This window comes from Lontra canadensis, unplaced genomic scaffold (genome assembly GCF_010015895.1).
Source record: "Lontra canadensis isolate GAN:19392208 unplaced genomic scaffold, GSC_riverotter_1.0 scaffold84, whole genome shotgun sequence".
NCBI lineage: Eukaryota > Metazoa > Chordata > Mammalia > Carnivora > Mustelidae > Lontra > Lontra canadensis.
Genome location: NW_022631078.1, coordinates 4,087,495 through 4,107,112, shown reverse-complemented (window position 1 = coordinate 4,107,112; position 19,618 = coordinate 4,087,495). Strand labels below are relative to the sequence as shown.

Genomic DNA, 19,618 nt, shown 5'->3' with positions numbered 1-19,618 from the left:
TGAAAGTTGGCTGGACACAGGTAGGCGAGCATGGAAGAGCTGCGTGGGCAGTTCTGCTGACACTCATGAAAATGCCAGTGCCTTCCAGCACGACCGATCTGTTAGAAACAACTTGAGTGTCACTCATTTGCTTGTGTGTGATCTTGTTGGGGAGAAACACTGGATCGGGGGTGATGACAGGATGGTCCTGTCGTAGCTGCGCCCCGGCCGCACGCCACCCCCACCGTCTGGTGGTTGGCAGGAAGGGGGGTGCGTGGTCCTCTCACAAAACAGACCGCACCTTGAGGGATCACTGAGCGTGAGAACAGCTCAGGCAGCGATAAGGGACCGCCCTGAGTTCGTGGGGCCCTACAGGGACATTTCAACATGAAGCTGATGTTTCCAAGGCAGAGGAAGTCCGTGATTTCGAGGGTGTTGCCAAAGTTTTCTTAAGAAAGGAACAGAAGACAGCTAGAGCGGCTTCTGCTATCTGCAGCTGATAGAGCTGGGCCGGGGGAGGGCAGGAAGCGTCTCTGTGGCTTTGGTCTGCTTGCTGGGCACAGAGTGCCCTTCGCTGGCGTGAAGCACGGGGCGGTGTCCCCGAGTGAGCGCCTTAGTCCTTCAGGTGCCTCCCATGAGCACCTGGGCCCAGGCTTCAGTGGAAGACCATCAGCACCTCAGAATTTCTTTTTAATTCCCTTTTGTATTGCTTTTTATGTTTACATATTTACAAACTCTTGTGTCGAGGGGTGACTTTCAGTAGATGGCAGCGAGGGAGCTACTCTGCTAGGTACTAAATTTTATTCCATTTTGAAATGGAAATATTATTGAAAATGCAGCATCTTCCTTTCCTCCCCATAACAACGTACGTAAGTAGTCAGTTACTGGGGAAAGCCTGTGTTCTTCAATATTTTGTTAAGAGAAATTAGAGAAACTTAGATTTCACTAAAGCAGACATAATTCAGTTTCACCTTAAAATAGTTTTGTTTCGGGGCGCCTGGGTGGCTCAGTGGGTTAAAGCCTCTGCCTTCGGCTCAGGTCATGATCTCAGGGTCCTGGGATCGAGCCCAGCATCGGGCTCTCTGCTCAGCAGGGAGCCTCCTTTCCCCCACCACATCCCCCTGCCTGCTATTCTGCCTACTTGTGATCTCTCTGTCAAATAAATAAATAAGTAAATCTTAAAAAAAAAAATAGTTTGTTTCTGAAATTGTAGATTGGAGACGTTTAAAATTAGAATATTCTTTATTGGTATTGTCAATATTGATAACATCCTCTGAAATAACTTCTATAAAACAGGCTCGATGGCCTAGAATTAGCATACTTGAGAACCAAGAGTTTGCCTTAAAGATTACTTAAACATACATGGCAAGACCTGAGCGAAAATAATGCAGAATTCAACATTTTTCTGACTAGCTTTCAAAATGGCAGTTGAAATTATGGCACAAAGTTGTACTTTTTTTTTTTTTTTTAAACCCATGCAATGCTAACTCCTAAAAAACTTGACCCACGGGGAAGGGCCCTGAACTTGGACGGAAGGGAGCTCTGGCGTCTCGTAGGTTGCAGCGGCACACAGACCACTCGACTGCTCCCACACGGACGAAGCACGGGTGACCCTGACCTGCCAGACTGTCCTGTTGGCTCAGGGTCACTTGGGGTCCTAAAGCAACTCTTGGTTTCTTTTGCTGCTTTCCCGGCCTTCGGTGTCTGGATACTGAGAAAGATCCAGGGTCAAAACTCTGCTGAACATGCAGTCATCGTGCTGAATGAGAGAGAGGACAGGGGAGAGTCAGCTCTCTGCTTAGGGACAAAGTGTCATCAAACATCAAGGAAGGGCCACTTGGGAGCCTGGATTTGCACTTAAAAAGGGGCCCTTTTAGAGCCACTGGTCTCCAGTTACGTGGCATCACGCCTGTGCACACGCCAGCCCAGGGTACACCTCTGGCTCACGGAGTGCTGTGAGCGAGGGGCTTCGGACAAACAGCGGCTCAGGAGGGGCGCTGGCAGCGGGCACAGGCATCCCACTGGCTAAGGACACGCGCCGCTGCAGGGGCGGGTGCTCGCTCCACCTCCCCACACTAATGCGCATGTTGCCCTCACCTGCCTCCCTGACCCAGATGCCCCAGACCCCTTCTTCTCTGAGCCTGGAATGATGTGGAAGCCCCAGTCCCAGCCAGCGGCCCGTGGCTGACTCCTCACCAGGTGCGTCCGCTGTGTGCATGCGCAGCGCCCGTGGGAGTAAGCGCTTGGCCTCGCTCAGCTGACTTTGCTGGTCTGATGTACAGAGCCCCAGCCCCAGAGAACCGAAGATGGGCAGAGGAAAAAGATCCTTTCGCTCTCCTGCGCTGGTATGAGAATTTCCAGCGGCCTCTAACGTCTTGGAGGCACAGGAAGGGAGGCTAATTGTTATCTTCATTTAAATGAAAACTCGGGAGTCAAGTGTCCCCACACTGAACCATCTGCACTTCCCGAGCCGATGGAGCAGCTCAGCTCGGGGAGCAGCTAAAGAAAGGTGAATTCTGAGTCACCAGACAACCTGGAATGTCTGATCAATTTGTTCTTGCCTCTGGTCCTTTTAAAAGCTAAATGGGGTCCTTTAGTGCGGCCCACAATGCATTTGTGTTGCCTGAAACATTCAAACATTGGAACACATGAAACAGAATATGAATATTTGCTGGGTATGTCAGCGTGTACCTTAGCAAAGCTATCCCGCTGTTCTGCAAGTTTGGATTTGCCTTTTCACTTGAAGCATTTCTTAAAAATATCTGTGTACTGCCATAGAAAAAAACGAGTTTTTAAAATCTTACTTGGTTTAAAAAAAATCACTTAAGCCCGTATTTATCAGCCGTGGCAATGTGGAAATCAGACCGTATCTCCAGACTGCACTGGTACGCATGGGGAGTGTCGGGAAGCAACCGAGGGACACTTCTCCTTTCCCCGTTGCTGGTCGTTACCTCTGGATAGACACCGATGAGCGCGTCCGCTCGGGAGTAGAACTCCTCCTTTAGGGAAATGATGATCATCTGAAACTGCTCTTGACTCTGCTCTTTGATGTAACTTGACACCTGAGGGAACAAAAGCCCACATTTCACCAGCAGGGAAAGGCCTCGTTGCTGGGCCCCCGGATGGTCTGATGGTCGCTGTGCCTATCTCCAGCTTGACCTGTGGTGGGTGACAAGCCACCTACTTGCCCTTCCGGTAACTCAGTAAAATCCACTATGGAAATAATTCAGATTCTAAAGTGGGAGATTAGTTAAAAACTTGTAAACCTTATTAAATCTATCATCTAAAACATCAAGAATATTTTTAAGAACAGAGCTCTAATTTAAGAGACTGTCCAGTGAAAATGCCGTCAGCGTTCCTAACTAAAACTGCCACCCAGACGCTATGTGTGCGTGCGGACGGAATGGTATTTAAACTTCCAATTTCCTGTGGCGGGAAAGCCAGGAGTGGGAAAAATGCAATTATATATGTATTCAGGACCATAATCTAATTATTTGGTTAGAGTTGAACTCAGTGGCTCTTTCAGGAAGCTCAAATCCCAGGTCACGAGAATGAGAACAAAGTGGGCTCTGGACGGAAATGTCTTGTTGAACAAACTACTCAGAACCCAGGGAAAGATGGGGAAGGACGTGGCCACAGTTTCACAGATGTCTGCCAACTCCCAGCAGGTGTCTGCAGGGCCATAAGGGCTCTTCTCCGTCTGTGTCAGTCCTGACTGCACCAAGGCCCTGGAGGCAGGCACGGCAGCCTCGGGCGGGGAGCGAGTCACTAGCCCGGGTGAGTGATGAAGAGGGGAGACCGCCCTTGGCTAAGAGGCTGGATCCACCAGGCAGAAGGAACTCCATCCGGCATTTGAGGTGATGGGAGTCACTAGGATGTGGGACCGTGACGTCGCGGGATGCTGACACGAGTGGAAGGTGAGGCAGAAGGCACACGTTTGGCCTGGAGAGTTACCTGCGGTAAATGGGGGCACCAGACCATGGGAAGGAGGGGGAGCTACTTGGGGTCTGCTCGTCCTCCATCTGCTCATACTCAGGGCAGCAGAGTGGCCAGGAGGGTAAACCTCAAGGGAAGACTGAAAGTTAAAAGGTTTTTAATACAGAGGATGACTGCCAACAGAAAAGCCTTCAGTAAGAGTCCCTAGAGATGGCGGGGATACAAACATCTACATTTTGCTAGAAGCAGCAGCTACGTTAAAAGAGGCGGTCCGCAAAAACAGATCCCACCCCAGCACACACAGTGTGGGTACGAAGTGCCTGGAGCGCCCTCTTGGAGATTTCTCCCACAGGAGTCAGGCCATTGACTCCAATTAGCTGATGCACACTGGCTGGCATTCAAGAGAAACAGATTTTCTCTTGCCCCATGTCTTCCTTCCCTGGTCACCCTGAAGCCTCGTGGGTCCCAGGAAGGTGGCTCTGTGCTGTCCTCTACAAGGTTCAGGGGACTGTGTTCAGGGGATCAGTTTTCTAAATTTTGTGACTGTGGAGTCGACAGGCTGTCCTCAGGTGCTCAGTGCCCCGTGTGGGAAGCAGGGGCTGGGAGAAATCTGGGTCGGAGGAGGACAGCCTGAGCAGCCCTGGGGGAAGACAGGCCCCTCCTGGCAGACTCTGCAGACTGAGAGAGCAGGCAGGCCAGCTTCAGAGACAGCCTGCCGGGGTGGCCCCGGGCACTTAAGACACTGTTCTGAGAAGGACTCCTTAGCCAAGCTCACAAAACTAAGGTATACAGCAGGACACCAGCTTCCACTGGGCCTGGAATCAGAACCAGAGCCTGATTCACACATCCCCGAAATGACAGCCCAGGCAGGAGGACCACGAGACCAGAGTCTGCGGGCCGGAGCTATCCCGTCACTCGGTAGCCACGGACCGGGCACTTTCCAGCGACTGACTCTGGCCTTTGGTTGGGCTTCCATGACGGACTCCGTCTGCATGTCAGAAAGTCACAGTGGAGGTAGGTGGCTTCAGTGTTGCCCTCTTTCGGGGGGCGTTCTACATCTACACTGTCATCTTCACGATGGCTGACCTGTTTTAGTTCCCTCATCGCAAATCCTGAGAACAGGATCCTGAAGTACAACAGTTGGGTAAGCTTTAATAAATTCGAGGGGGACAGAATTTTGGGCTTCGTTAACGACTGATTTGGTCCTATTTGCCACAGGGCCTCTGGGTGAGCCTCTCGGTCCCAGTATCTAGATCTGGGGACAAGTCACCCACTAGCAATGCTGTGGATTCAGTATAACAATCCTCCTCTGCCTCCCTGTTTTGATTCCCCAATAATTCACCGAGGGTCCCCTAAACCTTGAATGAAAACTACTGCCCCCAATTTTTAGACTTAGATTTGATTTTTAATCAGCAATTATCCAACGAACCACGTGTGTTCAGGGTAAACCGTCTTTCTGACAGACCGTGATCCTCGAGTGGTGCGTGACCTACTGGAAGTTAAAAGCAGAAAGAAACTGACCTTGCCAATGTTCGTGTTGTCCAGAGCCGCATCTACTTCGTCTAACACAAAGAATGGAGCAGGCCGAAAGCTGGAACAAGAGTACAACCCAGTAAGTTATGGCTTTCTCCTACGAGGGTTAATGGTATTCAGAGAAAATAAGATAACATCGTCTTGGGTGCTTTAGCCTCAGTCACGAAGGACCCCGCCGATACTAAATCAAATGTGCAACGCTTGGTCCGCGTCTCCTGTGACCGTTGCTGGTGGCACCTGGGGCTGCCCCCGGTCCGTGGCCCTGGCGTCAAGGATGACCGTCTACTCCCCCGACATGACCCCTTGCTCCTTCCATCTCTTCCGCCAACTCCTCTCCGTGCAGTGCCCTTGGGCTGCTTACCCGCTGCTTGGCTCCCCTGGTGACTTCATCTCCTCTCAGGGTATCGATACCATCCCCGTATGGACGGCTCCCACGCCTGCCTCCCACAGCCAGCGGCTTAGTCCACAGCTCCGTGTGGGTGTCTAATAAGCAGCTCAAGCTCATCCCAAATCCTGCTCCTCACCTGGCCCTTCAGACCTACTTCCTCCCAGGGTCTTCCCACTCTAGTCGACGAGGGGTCATCCCTGCCGCGTCCTTCACACCCCACGCCTTGTCTGCTCGCCTCTGCTCTCACCCTGGTCCAGCCTACCCTCATCTTCCACCTGGACTGCTACAGCAGCTGCCTAGCCCTGTGCCTGCCACTGTTGTACACAGTCCATTCACTACCGATGCCAGGTTCTCTCTGGCCTCAGGACATTTGCACTTGCTGCTCTTTATGTCTAGAACATTCTTCTCTTAGCTATCTGCAAGACTTGCTCCCTTCATTCCTTCAAGTCTTTGCACCAACACTGCCTTCTCAAACAGGCCTTCCCAGGTGACTCTTTAATACTGCAAACCCTGCATTGCTACTGCTACTTAGGGCCTCCATTCCCTACTTTGTTTCTTCTCTGTAGCATCTGTCATTTCCCAATAGTCTCTGTGTTAGGGGATTAGTTTACTAAGCCGTCTTCTCATTTGTCTTCCCCAATAAAAATGAAGTCTCTCTGAGGCAAAGATTTTGTTCTGTCCACGGCTGTCTCTCCAAAGCCTACATCAGCACTTGACACACAGTAGACATGTAGTATCTGTTGAGCAAACACAGGGCAGTGACACCTGGTACTACCTCTGTTATGCTGAGACTTGCTCAGAACAGGCTCATGGTTTGATTCCTGGTGCCTGCTCTCCCCAGGGTCTGCTGGCTTCAATGCTATTGTCTGTGCTTGTCCTGTAATGGCCTCTTCTTTATCCTTGGGAGCGATAACGAGCAGCTGGAGAACTTAGGTTAATCTTCCTGGTCACGGAAGCAGAGAGGCGGCATCACGGGCACCTAGATCTTCATCTAAGGATTTGCATGTTGCAAGTCGGTTGCCCTAATTTTAGCTAATCTTTCGATTTACTTCACCAACTGCCATCACGACTAGTGGAAATGAGGAGGTTAAACATTTTTTTCAGAAGAAATGCTTCACTTAACATTCTCCACATAAACACAGGTCTCTGAATTGGCACTAGGAAAATAATATACCGGTCGGGAGTTTTTGTTCCCTTTGGATTTGTTGTTAACTGTTGACAATCCTGATGTCACATCTGGCTGTCAGTATTTTTTTCTTTCTTTTCTATAAAGCTGGAATAGAAGTAGCTACTGGTAATTATAGAGATTTAATGAAACTCTGTCAAAGACTGAATTGTGTGTTTGATTTACAGTCCAAATTATTATAGGCCTAAAACAAGCCTGAATGTTGTCCGGCTCAGTGAAGCAGTTTTGTATCACATATGCTAAAACACCTTCTGTAGAAGGGTCCGTTTTGTTTCTGCCCTGATGCAGAATTAGGTCACTGGGACCTTACCTGTGCACGGCGAACAGGAGGGCTAATGCGGCCACGCACTTTTCTCCCCCTGACAGATTGTCCATCGGCATGAACCGTTTGCCTGGTGCCACGCAGTTATAGCTAATTCCCTCTAGGTAAGGTTCTTCTGGGTTCTCTGGGCTAAGAAATGCCTGAAACACAGGTTATTTATTTAGCAAAATCAGAAAAGCCATTAGTAAATTTCAACTTCAGAAACTGCAACAGAGTTTGACTGCAAAATATTCTGCTGGTTAGGTTTTCCTCCACTGTGATGGCAAAACCTCCGTGCCCGCGGCTCATGTACGGAGCTGGCTCTACAGTGTAGCACAGGAAACAGGGCTGCTGGGTGGGGAGCAGAGGGAAAACATGCTCACACACATGCAGGATCGGGCCTCCCCACAGGCCTGCCGCGCAGACCTCAGTAGCACGTGCCACAAACTGACAAAAACAGTCTCATTCAGTGGACTTGGGGCCCGTTTACCAGCCACTTACTGAACACCTACTGTGGGCCAGGTACTGTGGCTACAGAGATGAACCCAGGAGTTACTGGGTTTATTTCAGTCTTGCTTTACTGAAAATAAGTAACTATTTTTGGGTAAAATTCTAAAAAATGATCCAGGATCAACTGTCAGCCATAGGAGAACACCCCAAGAAAGGTAAAAGCAGGTGTGGCAGACCCAGTAGACACTCTGAGTCCACATTCAGTGCCACAGGCTCTGCCCCGGGGACCAACCATGGAATGGGCAAGAGTTCTAGCTAAGAGACTATGGACACAATCCTGCCTTTGGTTCTTTCCTTCTCCTGACCACAGGTCAGCCGTCTCCCAAGACACTCTACGTTATATGTCCCTTCACTACAGAGACCGCTGACTGTTCCGTAAAATCAAGTTACCAGACAGCAGAACTGCAGAGAATCTGGAAACTAAGTGACCTAACCCCTCTTTCAGATGAAGAGATGGGCCCAGAGAGATTCTGCCTTGTCCAGGCTAGCCAGCGGTGGAGCAAATGGGATCTAGAACACACACAGTTACTATGGTAACTGATCTTCTGGAACTGACTTGTGGGTCACTCAGATGATGTGACAGACATTTATTTCCCACCAGAAAAAAACCACCAGCAACACAAAGTTCCCAGGAACATCGGTGGGTGAAAAATACATACTTGGGCACTGACGTTTCTGCAGAGCTTCTTGTAGATTTGATCGATTGAGATCGAGACGTGCTCAAAACACTGGCTGAAAAGGTCATATCTCCTTTTTTTCACCTGTTCAAACTCTTGCCTACACATTCTGGCTTCCTTTCTGCTGGCCTCAAAAGCTAAGAGAAAATCAATGTTCTTTATTTTGCAGACCACTGAGGGGCTGGCTCCTCTTATTTCAATTTTAAAGCACAGAATATTTTATTATTATTAATTTTCTTTTAAGATTTTGAAAGAAAGCACAAGCAGGGGGAGCAGTGGGGAGAGGGTGAAGCAGGCTCCCTGTTGAGCAGAGAGCCCGATGTGGGGCTTGATCCCAGGACCCCAGGATCCTGACCTGAGCTGAAGGCAGGTGCTTAACAGACTGAGCCACCCAGGCATCCCGAAAGCACAGAATATTTTTAAAAACTAGATTTTGAATTTGGGTGTCTTGAGTAAAATCTACCTTTAAAATACCCTAATTGTTATTAATTCCAAGAACATGGCTCTTAAAATTGATGAGCCCTTTATCTGCTAGGGCTAATTTTAAGATAATAATGACAAATTTTGCAAGAGTATCTAATATGACCATCCTGCTCGTATAAAAAAAAATACCTGTTCTAAAATAACCAATACACCTGGGGTGCCTGGGTAGCTCAGCTGGTTAAGCGTCTGACTCTCGGTTTCGGCTCAGGTTAATTTCAGGGTCATGAGCTTGAGCCCGCATGGGGGTGGGGGGGTAGTCTCTATCTCGAATAAATAAATGTTTAAAAAAATAACTAATACACTTGTTTTTAATTTAAAGCAGAACACTTTCAAGAAGGAAGCAGTGCGTATTAAAAGTGCACATTCCTATAAGACAACAGAGGAAGATATACGACACAAATAAATAAAGCTAGATAAAAATAAAGCTGCCGTTGCTAATAAGTGTTACCAAGGTCCAAACCCATCAACCCAAGAACATGGCCTTGCCAGCAGCTATGGCTCAGGCTCACCGTCTGTGGACTCCTGAAACTTGTCGCGGACAGTCTTCAGGTTCTCCAGGGCCCGCAGGTTTGGGGCCGCTGTCTTCAGCAGGACGTCTTCCTGGGACGCCACCTGCTGCAGCAGGAGCCTCAGGCGGGCCTCCACTTCCTTATCAGTTTGTAAGGCCTGTTACCGGCAAGGAACAGAGCTTAGCTTGCCCTTCCAAACTGCTGAGTAATTAGGGCCCTTCAGGATCCAGCCCCTGCCTCCCTCCCTCCACACCCACGCCTTCCCTCGCACAAAGCCCCCAGGGTCTGAACCGCAGTAGCGCTCGCTTCCGGAGCAGCTGCGCGTCTGCGGCTCCGCTGTTTAAGATGCCCCTCGCCCGGACCACGCTTCCCTCCCGCACTTCGTGGTCTGGCTAAGGGGCAACAATTCACATAGTACCTCCGCTTACTCATTCATTACAATATACTGACCCTTTCCTATGTCGGAGACATTCAGTGATGAAAACTGCTCTGGCCTTGAAGCCCTTAGAGAGCTCGCAGGGAGGTCAGACACACACACGGGCATTGACAAGCGCGTGAGATGCTCTGACCGGCAAAAGCAAAGGTACCACGAGGCAGGAGAAGGGATCTAGCCCACGGGGAGGGGTCGAGGAAGCTGAACCAGAACAATGGATAGAGCCTGAGTGAGGAGGGAAGGGAAAAAGTGGTGCTGGCCTGATTTTCCAGGAAAGCCTTCTTGCCCTCCCGGGATCTTTAATTTATATGTGATAAAGGTGAGGTTTTAAGTCATTGAGAAGAGAATTCCTTGAAAAATGGTGCATAAACTGGCTCCGTAGGTAACTTCTTAAAAGCAGACTCTTACCTTTTCCCATATGCCAAAATAAATTTCAGATGAATTAAGTAGGTACTGAAAGCAGAACCATGAGCAGGAAGAGTATTTATAAATGTTTACTCGGTAATAATGCGGGGAAGGGTTCTCTAAGATGAAGCCACTAAATACATCAGAAGAGACAAAGCTTTTTTCCGATTTGCCTAAAAATAGCATAAACACAGTCCGAGAGCCCAGCGAGTAACCAATATTAACCCAAGAGCACGATGTACATGAAGAACATGAAATGAAAAGATGTGGGTATTGCCACTTGCCATCCACGCTCTACTCCCTCCTTTCTCTCGGAGCCCATGTTCGACCATTTCCCCCTCGAGCTCCCACTGTAGCTGGGGGTGGGAGTGGGGGCCCTGCTTGATGTAAGCCTAGACCACCCCGTGCCCAGCGCTTTTGGTCGGGAAGGAACATGTGGTCCAGTTGAGGACACTGAGATGTGGACACGGTTCCTAGAGGTCTGTCGGACAAGCCCTCCTCCACTTTTAAGAACACGTCACTACAAAGGCAGCCTGTCTCTTCTCTGAAGGTCATGGCTGTGTGGCTGGAAAGCCATAATGGCTAGTCATTTTGCCCTCACCACGAGAGGCAGTCTCGGGATGGAGTCAAAACAGAAAGAAACATAGCATCGTAGTATGGCTTATAGGGATGCCTGTGACAGAGCCCGAGCTGCCCAATTAAAGATCCCTTGAAACCGGATCCCAGATGTGTGCCCTACAGCCGTGAAGGTGGTGTCCCCTACTGCAGGGGCCACTAGAGTGGGACGCTAGAGTACAGTGGCTACTTCTGTCTCTCGCACAATGGCTCGGAGACTAATAATCACTGTGAATCTCTAAGGAGATAGCCCTTCAAAAAATGCTGACCATAGAAGCTTTTCTTCTTTGGGAAAAAATTTCATAGTACTCATGTTCTGCTGAACACACAGTGAGAAGTGCTCATCTCAACATCCTTAAAAAGCTACCTACTTAACACCATTTCTTCAGACGACGTTAGGAAATCTTTTCTCCCTGAATGTAGGCTCTATGGTCCAAAGCGTATGCTGCAGCATATTTAAACATTCATTGTCACAGTGAGTCAGTCCTAATGGGAATCTTTTGGTTACCTTCAGATCATCCATCAGAGAGCTGTAGTCTATCTCGAGGGCTTCTTCCTTCTCATAGATGTCGACCGTTGCCTGGGTACTTTCTGCTTCAGTTCCCAACTGAAACACAGAGGAAGCCCTTTGTTATATGATATGGTGATCTCATCCAACCGCGCAAGGCCTCTGGTTGATGCCCACCTCACTCCTTACTGGGGCCTCCAAGGCCATGCCGATCTGGCGACAAGATCCCCAGGTGCTTCCACCTGCACGGCAGGAGCTCAGAACTAGTGATCCAGTGCGGTCTCCCCCACAACAGAAGGATCTTCTGCAAGAGCCCTGGCAGGTCTAGGTGACGTACCTTTTTTTTTTTTTTTTTTTAAGATTTTATTTATTTGTGAAAGAGAGAAAAAGAGAGAGCACATGAACAGTGGCAGGCAGAAGGAGAGGGAGAAGCAGGCTCCCCTGAGCAGGGAGCCCAATGTGGGACGTGATCCCAGGAGCTGGGATCATGACCTGAGTTGAAGACAGATGCTTACCTGACTGAGCCCCCCAGGCGCCCACATATCCTCTAGCTGAACACCTCCAGTGGAAGGGAAATCTCAGGCCCCACCTCCCAATTATGGGAAGACAATTACTCCTGTAACAATTATTATAATCATTTCTACCCAGTGATCCTCATTCAGCCTACTGGAGAGAGAGACTTTAGACCTCACGCCTTTTCTATTTCAGGCTCTACAGAGAACATCTTGTACAGCATCCCCACTACATAGCCACTTCTAGATGTGCCTACAAAATCCCGATCAGGGAGCTCACCACAAAAGGCCCTCCGTATTTCCGGTAGAAAGTGTTCCCTAGGAGAGGAAATCTGTCTCTATGGCCTCTACTCCCCAACCCTATATCGCACTTGGGACCAGAAAGAACAAATGCAATCCTCCGCCTGTGATGGACCTAACGGAGGAGGATGACATATTCCCGAGCCTTCTCTTCCCAACACAACACGGTCTGGGCCTTCTCACTATCCTGAACACTTTACTCTTAAGAAGCATCATACTTTAAAAAGTGAATGCAACCCTATCACTTTTTCTTTTTAGATAATGATTCAGTATTATTCCAGTGTAAGGCCTTTAAAACCTGCTCTGAAATATCCCACCACGAGTATGAAATTCTTTCAAGCCAATAAAGGAAGTCCTTTTCCGTTCAGGTGGGCGTGCCGGAGAACCACGCTGAAGGTTCAGTAACTGAAAGCAATAGGAACAAAGCAGCGGCACGAACATTTGGCCAGTAACACTCACTTCAATGTCAGCTGTTAAAGTTGCTTCCTCCTCTCTGTAGCCTCTTCTAAAATGACATTGCCTTTTTTTTTTTTAATATTTTATTTATTTATTTGACAGACAGAAATCACAAGTAGGCAGAGAGGCAGGCAGAGAGAGAGAGAGAGAGGAGGAAGCAGACTCCCTGCGGAGCAGAGAGCCAGATGCGGGACTCCAACCCAGGACCCTGAGATCATGACCTGAGCTGAAGGCAGAGGCTTAACCCACTGAGCTACCCAGGCGCCCAACATTGCCTTTTAAACAGATGTTCTGTTTCTTTCTGTAGTATAATAACTATTGTTTTTTGGCTCCCATCTATTTCTGCTGTTCACAGACCCATCCCTTCTCTCTCTGCACCTACAAAAGCGAACCCGTGACCCACAGTTCTTCTCCAGGATTTTCCTAACAGAGCGCACAGGGGAGAGTTCTCTTTGCCTCTGGTCAGAGCTGGTGGTTACAGCTGCAGCCATGTGGTGAAAGCCGATTTGGGAGAGCAAAGCCAATATATATACTGAGCCAGAAAGAGTTCTTGAAAGTGTTCAAATTCCCAGACTGGGTCAGGCATGAGACCGCCCCCTATCCTGCCCCCCTACCCACCCCTTTAAAGCCATCTGAGTTGGGTTTATGTAGTTTGTGGCCAGGAAAGGGTTTTCTCCTTTCCTTATCTCCTGTCTGGAATGTGACCTCTGCTACTATTGAGAAAAAAGACTAAGACTTTTTGAGTATGAGGTTATGAGATCTGGTCAATGTTGGCAAGAGAAGACATGTTGATATGAAAGATGCTTCACTCTGAAGACTCCAAAGGACTCAGGGCCTTTCTGGGGCGGAGGGTGGATGGAGGGAGTAGCTGTCCGGCTGTGCGGCAGAGCAGAGAAGGGAGGGGGACGTGGAAGGGAGACCCCAGGGCAGAGCTCAGAAATGACCCATGAGGCAGGACAAACCCGTCTTGTCACTGGCTGTGGAGGGGTAATGGGAACATGCGCGTTCCGAACACAGCAGCAGCTTCCCTAAAACCCCACCAAAGGCCACTGACACCAACAGCTCTCGACCTCCGATTCCTCTCGGGATCTAATGTGTAGGAAAGAAACTGCGGCCCATCCTGTGGGGCTAGGAGGAACGGATCAGCGAGAGACGTAAGAGAACTGCGTGACATGCCCAGTCCTCTGCAATGAGGACCGTGGTAGGAGGATGCCTTTTCCACCCCACGGAGCCTTAGCAGCAGAGGGAGGATCTGCGAGGCTGGGACCTCGCGAAGCAGCCAAAGGCATTGCGTGCAGCTGCCCGCGGCCACGTTACTCTGCAGCCCTGTGGGCGGATACCTCCACTTCAATGATGTCGTCCAGTGACCCCAACAAGAGGATGATTTCAATGTCTTGAACTTTGCAATCAAGCAGCAGATTATGCTTCTCTAGCCGTTTCTGTTCCAAAGAAGTTTGAATGATTACAACTTCTTTTTGCCATTTTCCCACTTCCCTGTAAATACACAGATACAAAAAGTGATATTTTACTCCTTTTGTAAAGTTGCACCAAAGAAGAAAAATGAATGTGTTGTAAATGAATTTACATGGAAAAAAGATTCTTTTCCTGAGTGCTATAAGTTCTAGAGTTACCTCACTGATGCTTCTAATAAAACTTTAACACTCTTGAGAAAGGCCACGACTCTACTTAATTAATCCAAGGGAGCATTTTTTAAATAATAAACATAATTTCTTTAATCAGGCTAGCTTTGTTTCCTATTTTGTTTTAAAATCTGTATAATTTTTCAAGCTGCATTTCTCCTTCAATATAAGCTCTACACGTTAGACCTCAAAACAAGAGAAACAACCTTTAAGCAAGAAAAATGTCTTACCAGTTAAGTCATTACATATCGAATGGTCTGAACTTTTCTATTACAGCATTAGTATAATGCTCTCTATTTTAAACGAGGGCTTGGGGATTTTACTAGCTAAAACAATGTGGGATTTTAAGGAGGATCTAGAAACAGGATCAAAAAATAAAATAAATTAAGAATACGATTCTCAAAAACATGATGATAAACAGAGATGTAGTTCTGTTTAAACTAACTACAAAAGTGAAAAAATTCAAGAGTAAGTGAACTTTAAGTCCACTCAAAAATCATAGACAAAGAACTTTCTGGCTCTATCCTGAAATGCTGTAAGCCTTCGACCAGTGAGCAAAACCATGAAATGCTGAGTTGACCAAACCAGAGCACACTTCATCTAATCACTTACAGTCATGCCAATCATACAGGAAAGCAGAGGTCACACTGGTACAGCAGGTCGCCTGGTTCCAAGTGTCATCGTCCCCTTCGTGACAGACATATGTGCTTAGCATGTGCCAGGTGCTGTTCTAAGTGTCCTATGAACAGTCTCTCATTTAATCCTTACACGTGTCCTGGGAGGCAGACGCGGTGAGCGTCCCCAGGTTACTATTTACTAGAGGAGGAGACGAAGGCGTAGTGTATAAGTGGCAGGGCTGGGGGACGTGACCACGCAGACCGGCTCCAGACGCCCCCCCTGCAGGCTTTGTCCCACACAGGGACCAGAGAGGGGCCCGGTACAACGGTGTCACAGGGATTTAGGGCAAGGGGCTCTTGGCACAGGCCCACATTGTCATCTGCCAAAGAAAACTGTTCACTCTAAACAACTAACCACCTCTTTCGGTTCTTCCCCAGATGAGAACACTTGAAAGGTGGGATGTGGGACCAAAGGCACCAAGGGTACGTATTCAAATAACAAAACTTCCTACAATAAATTTCAAATTGGTAGTAAACGTCTTCAAATTCCTGGTTGTGGTCCTTCAAACTAATTACCTATCAACAGCCAGAAATCTCTTCCGCTCTTCTTCCAGCTGAGCTTGGACCTTCTCGGCGCTGGCATTCTGAGTGAGAAATATGTCCTTAAGTTGCTGCCGCTTTGCCATGAGATCATCCACAATCTGCAGACAATTTTCTTCAGCCTGAATGAAGACGATTTACACTGTAGACTCACCGTCTTTTACGTTAATAAGGCCAACAGATCATCTTAGTGTCAAGAAACCAACCCAGTGATTCTGGGATAAACCCTCGTTCTGTGTGGTGCGCCAACCTCTATCCCACTTTGTGGGGCCCACTCTGGCTCTACGCTTCTTGGAAAATGGTGATTCCTACCTGTCTTTGTCCTTCATTTTGGATTCATTCCCCAGCTTAATGCCATCTGACTTCTATTCCCATTGTCCAATGAAGACGTTCTTGCTACTGGGACCTCTTAATTGGCAATCTGACAACCGCCTCCACATCCTCCTCCCGGCGTGGTGGGATTTCTGGCTTTACCTCCATAACCCGTGCAACCACTCCTTTCAGAGTCCCACCCTTGCCTCACGGCTCCGCACAGCCCTCCGCCCTGCCCGGGAGTCTCAAGCACTTACAGTTTCAGTTCACTTCCAGAAACAGGCCTGGGCTCCTCCCACCATCTGTGCCCTCCTCACTTGCCAGAGATCGCTGCCTCGGTGTCACATAGGCAGCTCAAGCTCTGCGGGTCCGAAATGTTCTCCCTCTTACTTGCTCCTCTATCCACCCATCACCCCAACTAGGACTCAGGAGTCATCACTGGCGTCCCTCCTAGGCTTAGGCTCCCACTTCAGCATCTAGGAATTCATGAAACTGCTGATTTGACTTCCAGTATTTCCCAAATCTGCCCTCCACACTTTCTGTCCCCCGGAGGACACTTCAGGAGCTCGACCTGTGTTTACTCAGGGGAGGAAGTCGTCGTCTCAGTGACAGGGCGCCTCAGCCACCTGTTCTTATTTACCTGCTTTAGGATATCGATGTCTTCTCTGCCTTTCTGGACCGTCTCTTTTAATGTGTTGATCTTACTCAGTCTCTTCTTCAGCTGATTGCGACTGTATTCGAGTTGAACATTAAGCCGAGTTTTTTGTTTCTCAAATTCTAATCTAGTATAATAGAGCCAAGCGTTACACGTGGTAAGGAGTCTCTTAATTCTTTACTTTTTAGTTGTTATTATGGAAAATTTTAAGAAAATACAGAAGTAGAAGGCATGCTATAAGGAATTTAGTTCATGGTCAAGCCTGTTCTATCTACAGTTGTATTTGTGACTTTGCTGCAACCCTGGCACATCTCAGACATCATGTAACTTCATCAGTAAATATTTTAGTTTGTATCTCTGGAAGTGGAGTGACCATTAACACAAAACCACAAGCTACTGTAGATACAAATGATGACAATTCCTCAATATTAGATTGCTCTCGTTACCAGATTTCCGGAGTCTCATTAAAATCAAAACAAAACAGGGACGCCTGGGTGGTTCAGTCGGTTAAGCCGCTGCCTTTGGTCCTGGGATTGAGCCCTGCATGGGCTCTTTGCTCAGCCAGGAGCCTGCTTCACCCTCTCTGCCCCATTCATGCTCTATCTCACCTCTCTCTCTCTCAAATAAATGAATAAATAAATCTTTAAAAACAAAACAAAACTGGTTTGAATCAGAATCCACACATTGCATGTGGATATGTGTTTCCTGAATCTTTTGTAATCTGTGGGCTCTCTCCCCTCCTCTTTAAGTTACAATTTATGTGCTTATTCTCATTTATTTAGTCTGTCTTTCCAAACGGCTAGTCACCCACAAACTCCCAACATGGGAATGGAAGAGCATATCTCTCCTGAAGCTCCTTCCCCCTTCTCCAGCCTCATGAACTCCTCATAAAGAACTCCAAGACCAGTTGTAGCTCATCCTTCCCATCCTCTCGCCCTCACATACCCCATTAACAGGATCCTTCAATCCAGACAGATTTTCAAGCACTACCGTTATCAGAAACCACAACAAGAACAGTAATGATAAATACAGAGTGATATTCAGTGAGAGGTCACCAGGTGCCAGACTGTTTTTACATGGATTAAATCCCTTTAGCTATAGGACTCTGAGGGGCTAATACCACTCTTGCTGTTGATGAGGAAGCTGAGCAGACACGGCACAGAGTCAAGTTTCTTGCCCCAGGCTACCCCATAAGGAAGAGAGGGAGCCCCGGACTGTGACACACTCAGAGTCCCTGCTCTTAACCACTGAGCACAGTGCCCGCAGGGGGAGTTCAGAACAAATCCTTGAAGGATTTCTTCCTGCTGCAGGAGGCAGACATGCAGACTATGGGAAACACTTCTTCACTTGGCTCTGGAACACCATACCGCTCTGGCTTTCCTGCTCCCTCACTGGCCGCTCCTTTGATGGTTTCTGGTGATCTTACCTAGGCACGTGGCTTTAAGTACCACCTGCATACAAACAACCCCAGAATTTATACCTCCAGCCAGGACCTCTCCCGTGAACTCCTAACTTGTAGACTCAACTGCCTACTTCCCATCTCCAGTCAGATGTCAAAGGCATCCCAGCACACATAATGAGTGAGGTACTAGAAGCAGTAAGAGGTTTTAGCAAAATCATGTTACAATCGAAAATTTGATAGCATTTTTCTACACCAGTAGGAGCCAATTAGAAAAATATTATAAAAATAAATATTACTCATAAGAGGAAAAAAAAACCTATAAAATATCTGGGAAGTAACTTAAGATCACACAAGATCTGTATGAAAAAAACCTTTAAAATTCTAATATAGGATATGGATGATTAGAATAAATGAAGAGACATATTATGTTCTTAGGTGAGAGGATTTGATATTTTGAAGATGTTGTCCCCAAATAAATCTATAAATCTGATGCAATCTCAATCAGAATTCCAGTAGGATTTTTATGAGAAACCCAATGAACATATATAGGCATAGTTCTTTAAAGAAAATCTATCAAAGTTCAAGTAGACTTCAGAAAAAAGAATATGATAGGGACTAAAAAGGGGCATTTCACAGTGATAAAGGGATGAATTCACCAAAAAGACATTATGTTCCTAAATTACATACGGACCTAACCACAACGCTGTAGAACACATGAAGTAAAAACTGACAGAACTGGAAGAAACTGACAGATCCAAAAGTATGCTTGGAAATGCCAACACTCTTCAGTGTTTGCTGAACTAGCCAGAGGACAGTAAGTATAGAGAGTACTTGAGCGATACCAACCAACTTGGTTTAACTGACACCCAAAGAACACCCCACCCGCCAGCAGGTACCTATTAAACAACACACTGCTAACTGCCTCATGGGTCACTGAAAGAAATCATAAGGGATATTAGAAAATATTCTGAATGGAATGAAAATACAACATACCAGAAGTAGTGGGATGCAGCTTAAGCAATATTTACAAAGAAATATACAGTTTAAAATGCTTATATCAGGGGGGCACCTGCGTGGCTCAGCTGGTTAAGCATCTGCCTTCAGCTCAGGTTGTGATCCCACAGTCCTGGGACTGAGCCCCACATCGGGCTCCCTGCTCAGTGGGGAAATTGCTTCTCTCTCTCCTTTTGCCCCTCCCCCTGCTTATGCTCTCTCTCTCAAATACATAAATAAAATCTTTAAAATAAATAAGTAAATAGAATGCTTATAATAGAAAACAATTAATCCAAAATCAGTAGAAGAAAGAAAATAATAAAGGTAAGAGCAGAAATCAACCACACAGAAACAGATAAACTACACAGAAAATCAATGAAACCAAGAGCTCCTCTTAGAAAGGATTAATAATAAATTAATACACTTCCAGCTAGGCATTAAGAAGAAAAGAAAGAAGACAAATCACCAATATCAGAAGTGAAAGAAAGGATACCAGTACAGATCCTACAGACATTAAAAAGGCTAAAAAGCAAATATTATTAATAACTATGTTAATAAAGTTGACAACTTGGATGAAACACAAAAGTTTCTTGAAAGACACAAACTACCAAAACTCACTCAAGAAAAAAGATATCCTGGGGGCACCTAGGTGGCTCAGTCATTAAGCA

General features: G+C 47.3%; 1 protein-coding gene across 4 annotated transcripts in view; it reads right to left on the bottom strand.

The window, feature by feature from the left end:
- Positions 1–1,432: 1,432 nt before the first annotated feature.
- The window catches only part of SMC1B (structural maintenance of chromosomes 1B), a 73,539-nt gene continuing 55,353 nt past the window's right edge, over positions 1,433–19,618 (bottom strand). For 2 of the 4 annotated variants that reach the window (XM_032882782.1, XM_032882784.1), the window contains 10 exons: positions 16,541–16,682; positions 15,565–15,710; positions 14,072–14,225; positions 11,464–11,562; positions 9,503–9,659; positions 8,493–8,647; positions 7,333–7,484; positions 5,437–5,506; positions 2,931–3,041; positions 1,433–1,738 (listed from right to left, as the gene is read on the bottom strand). In XM_032882782.1, the coding sequence (XP_032738673.1) occupies positions 1,637–1,738; positions 2,931–3,041; positions 5,437–5,506; positions 7,333–7,484; positions 8,493–8,647; positions 9,503–9,659; positions 11,464–11,562; positions 14,072–14,225; positions 15,565–15,710; positions 16,541–16,682 (1,288 nt within the window). In that variant the 3' untranslated portion in view covers positions 1,433–1,636. Of the gene's footprint in view, positions 1,739–2,930; positions 3,042–5,436; positions 5,507–7,332; positions 7,485–8,492; positions 8,648–9,502; positions 9,660–11,463; positions 11,563–14,071; positions 14,226–15,564; positions 15,711–16,540; positions 16,683–19,618 lie in introns of those variants that run through there. The other 2 variants (XR_004385645.1, XM_032882783.1) reach the window with 2 other exon arrangements.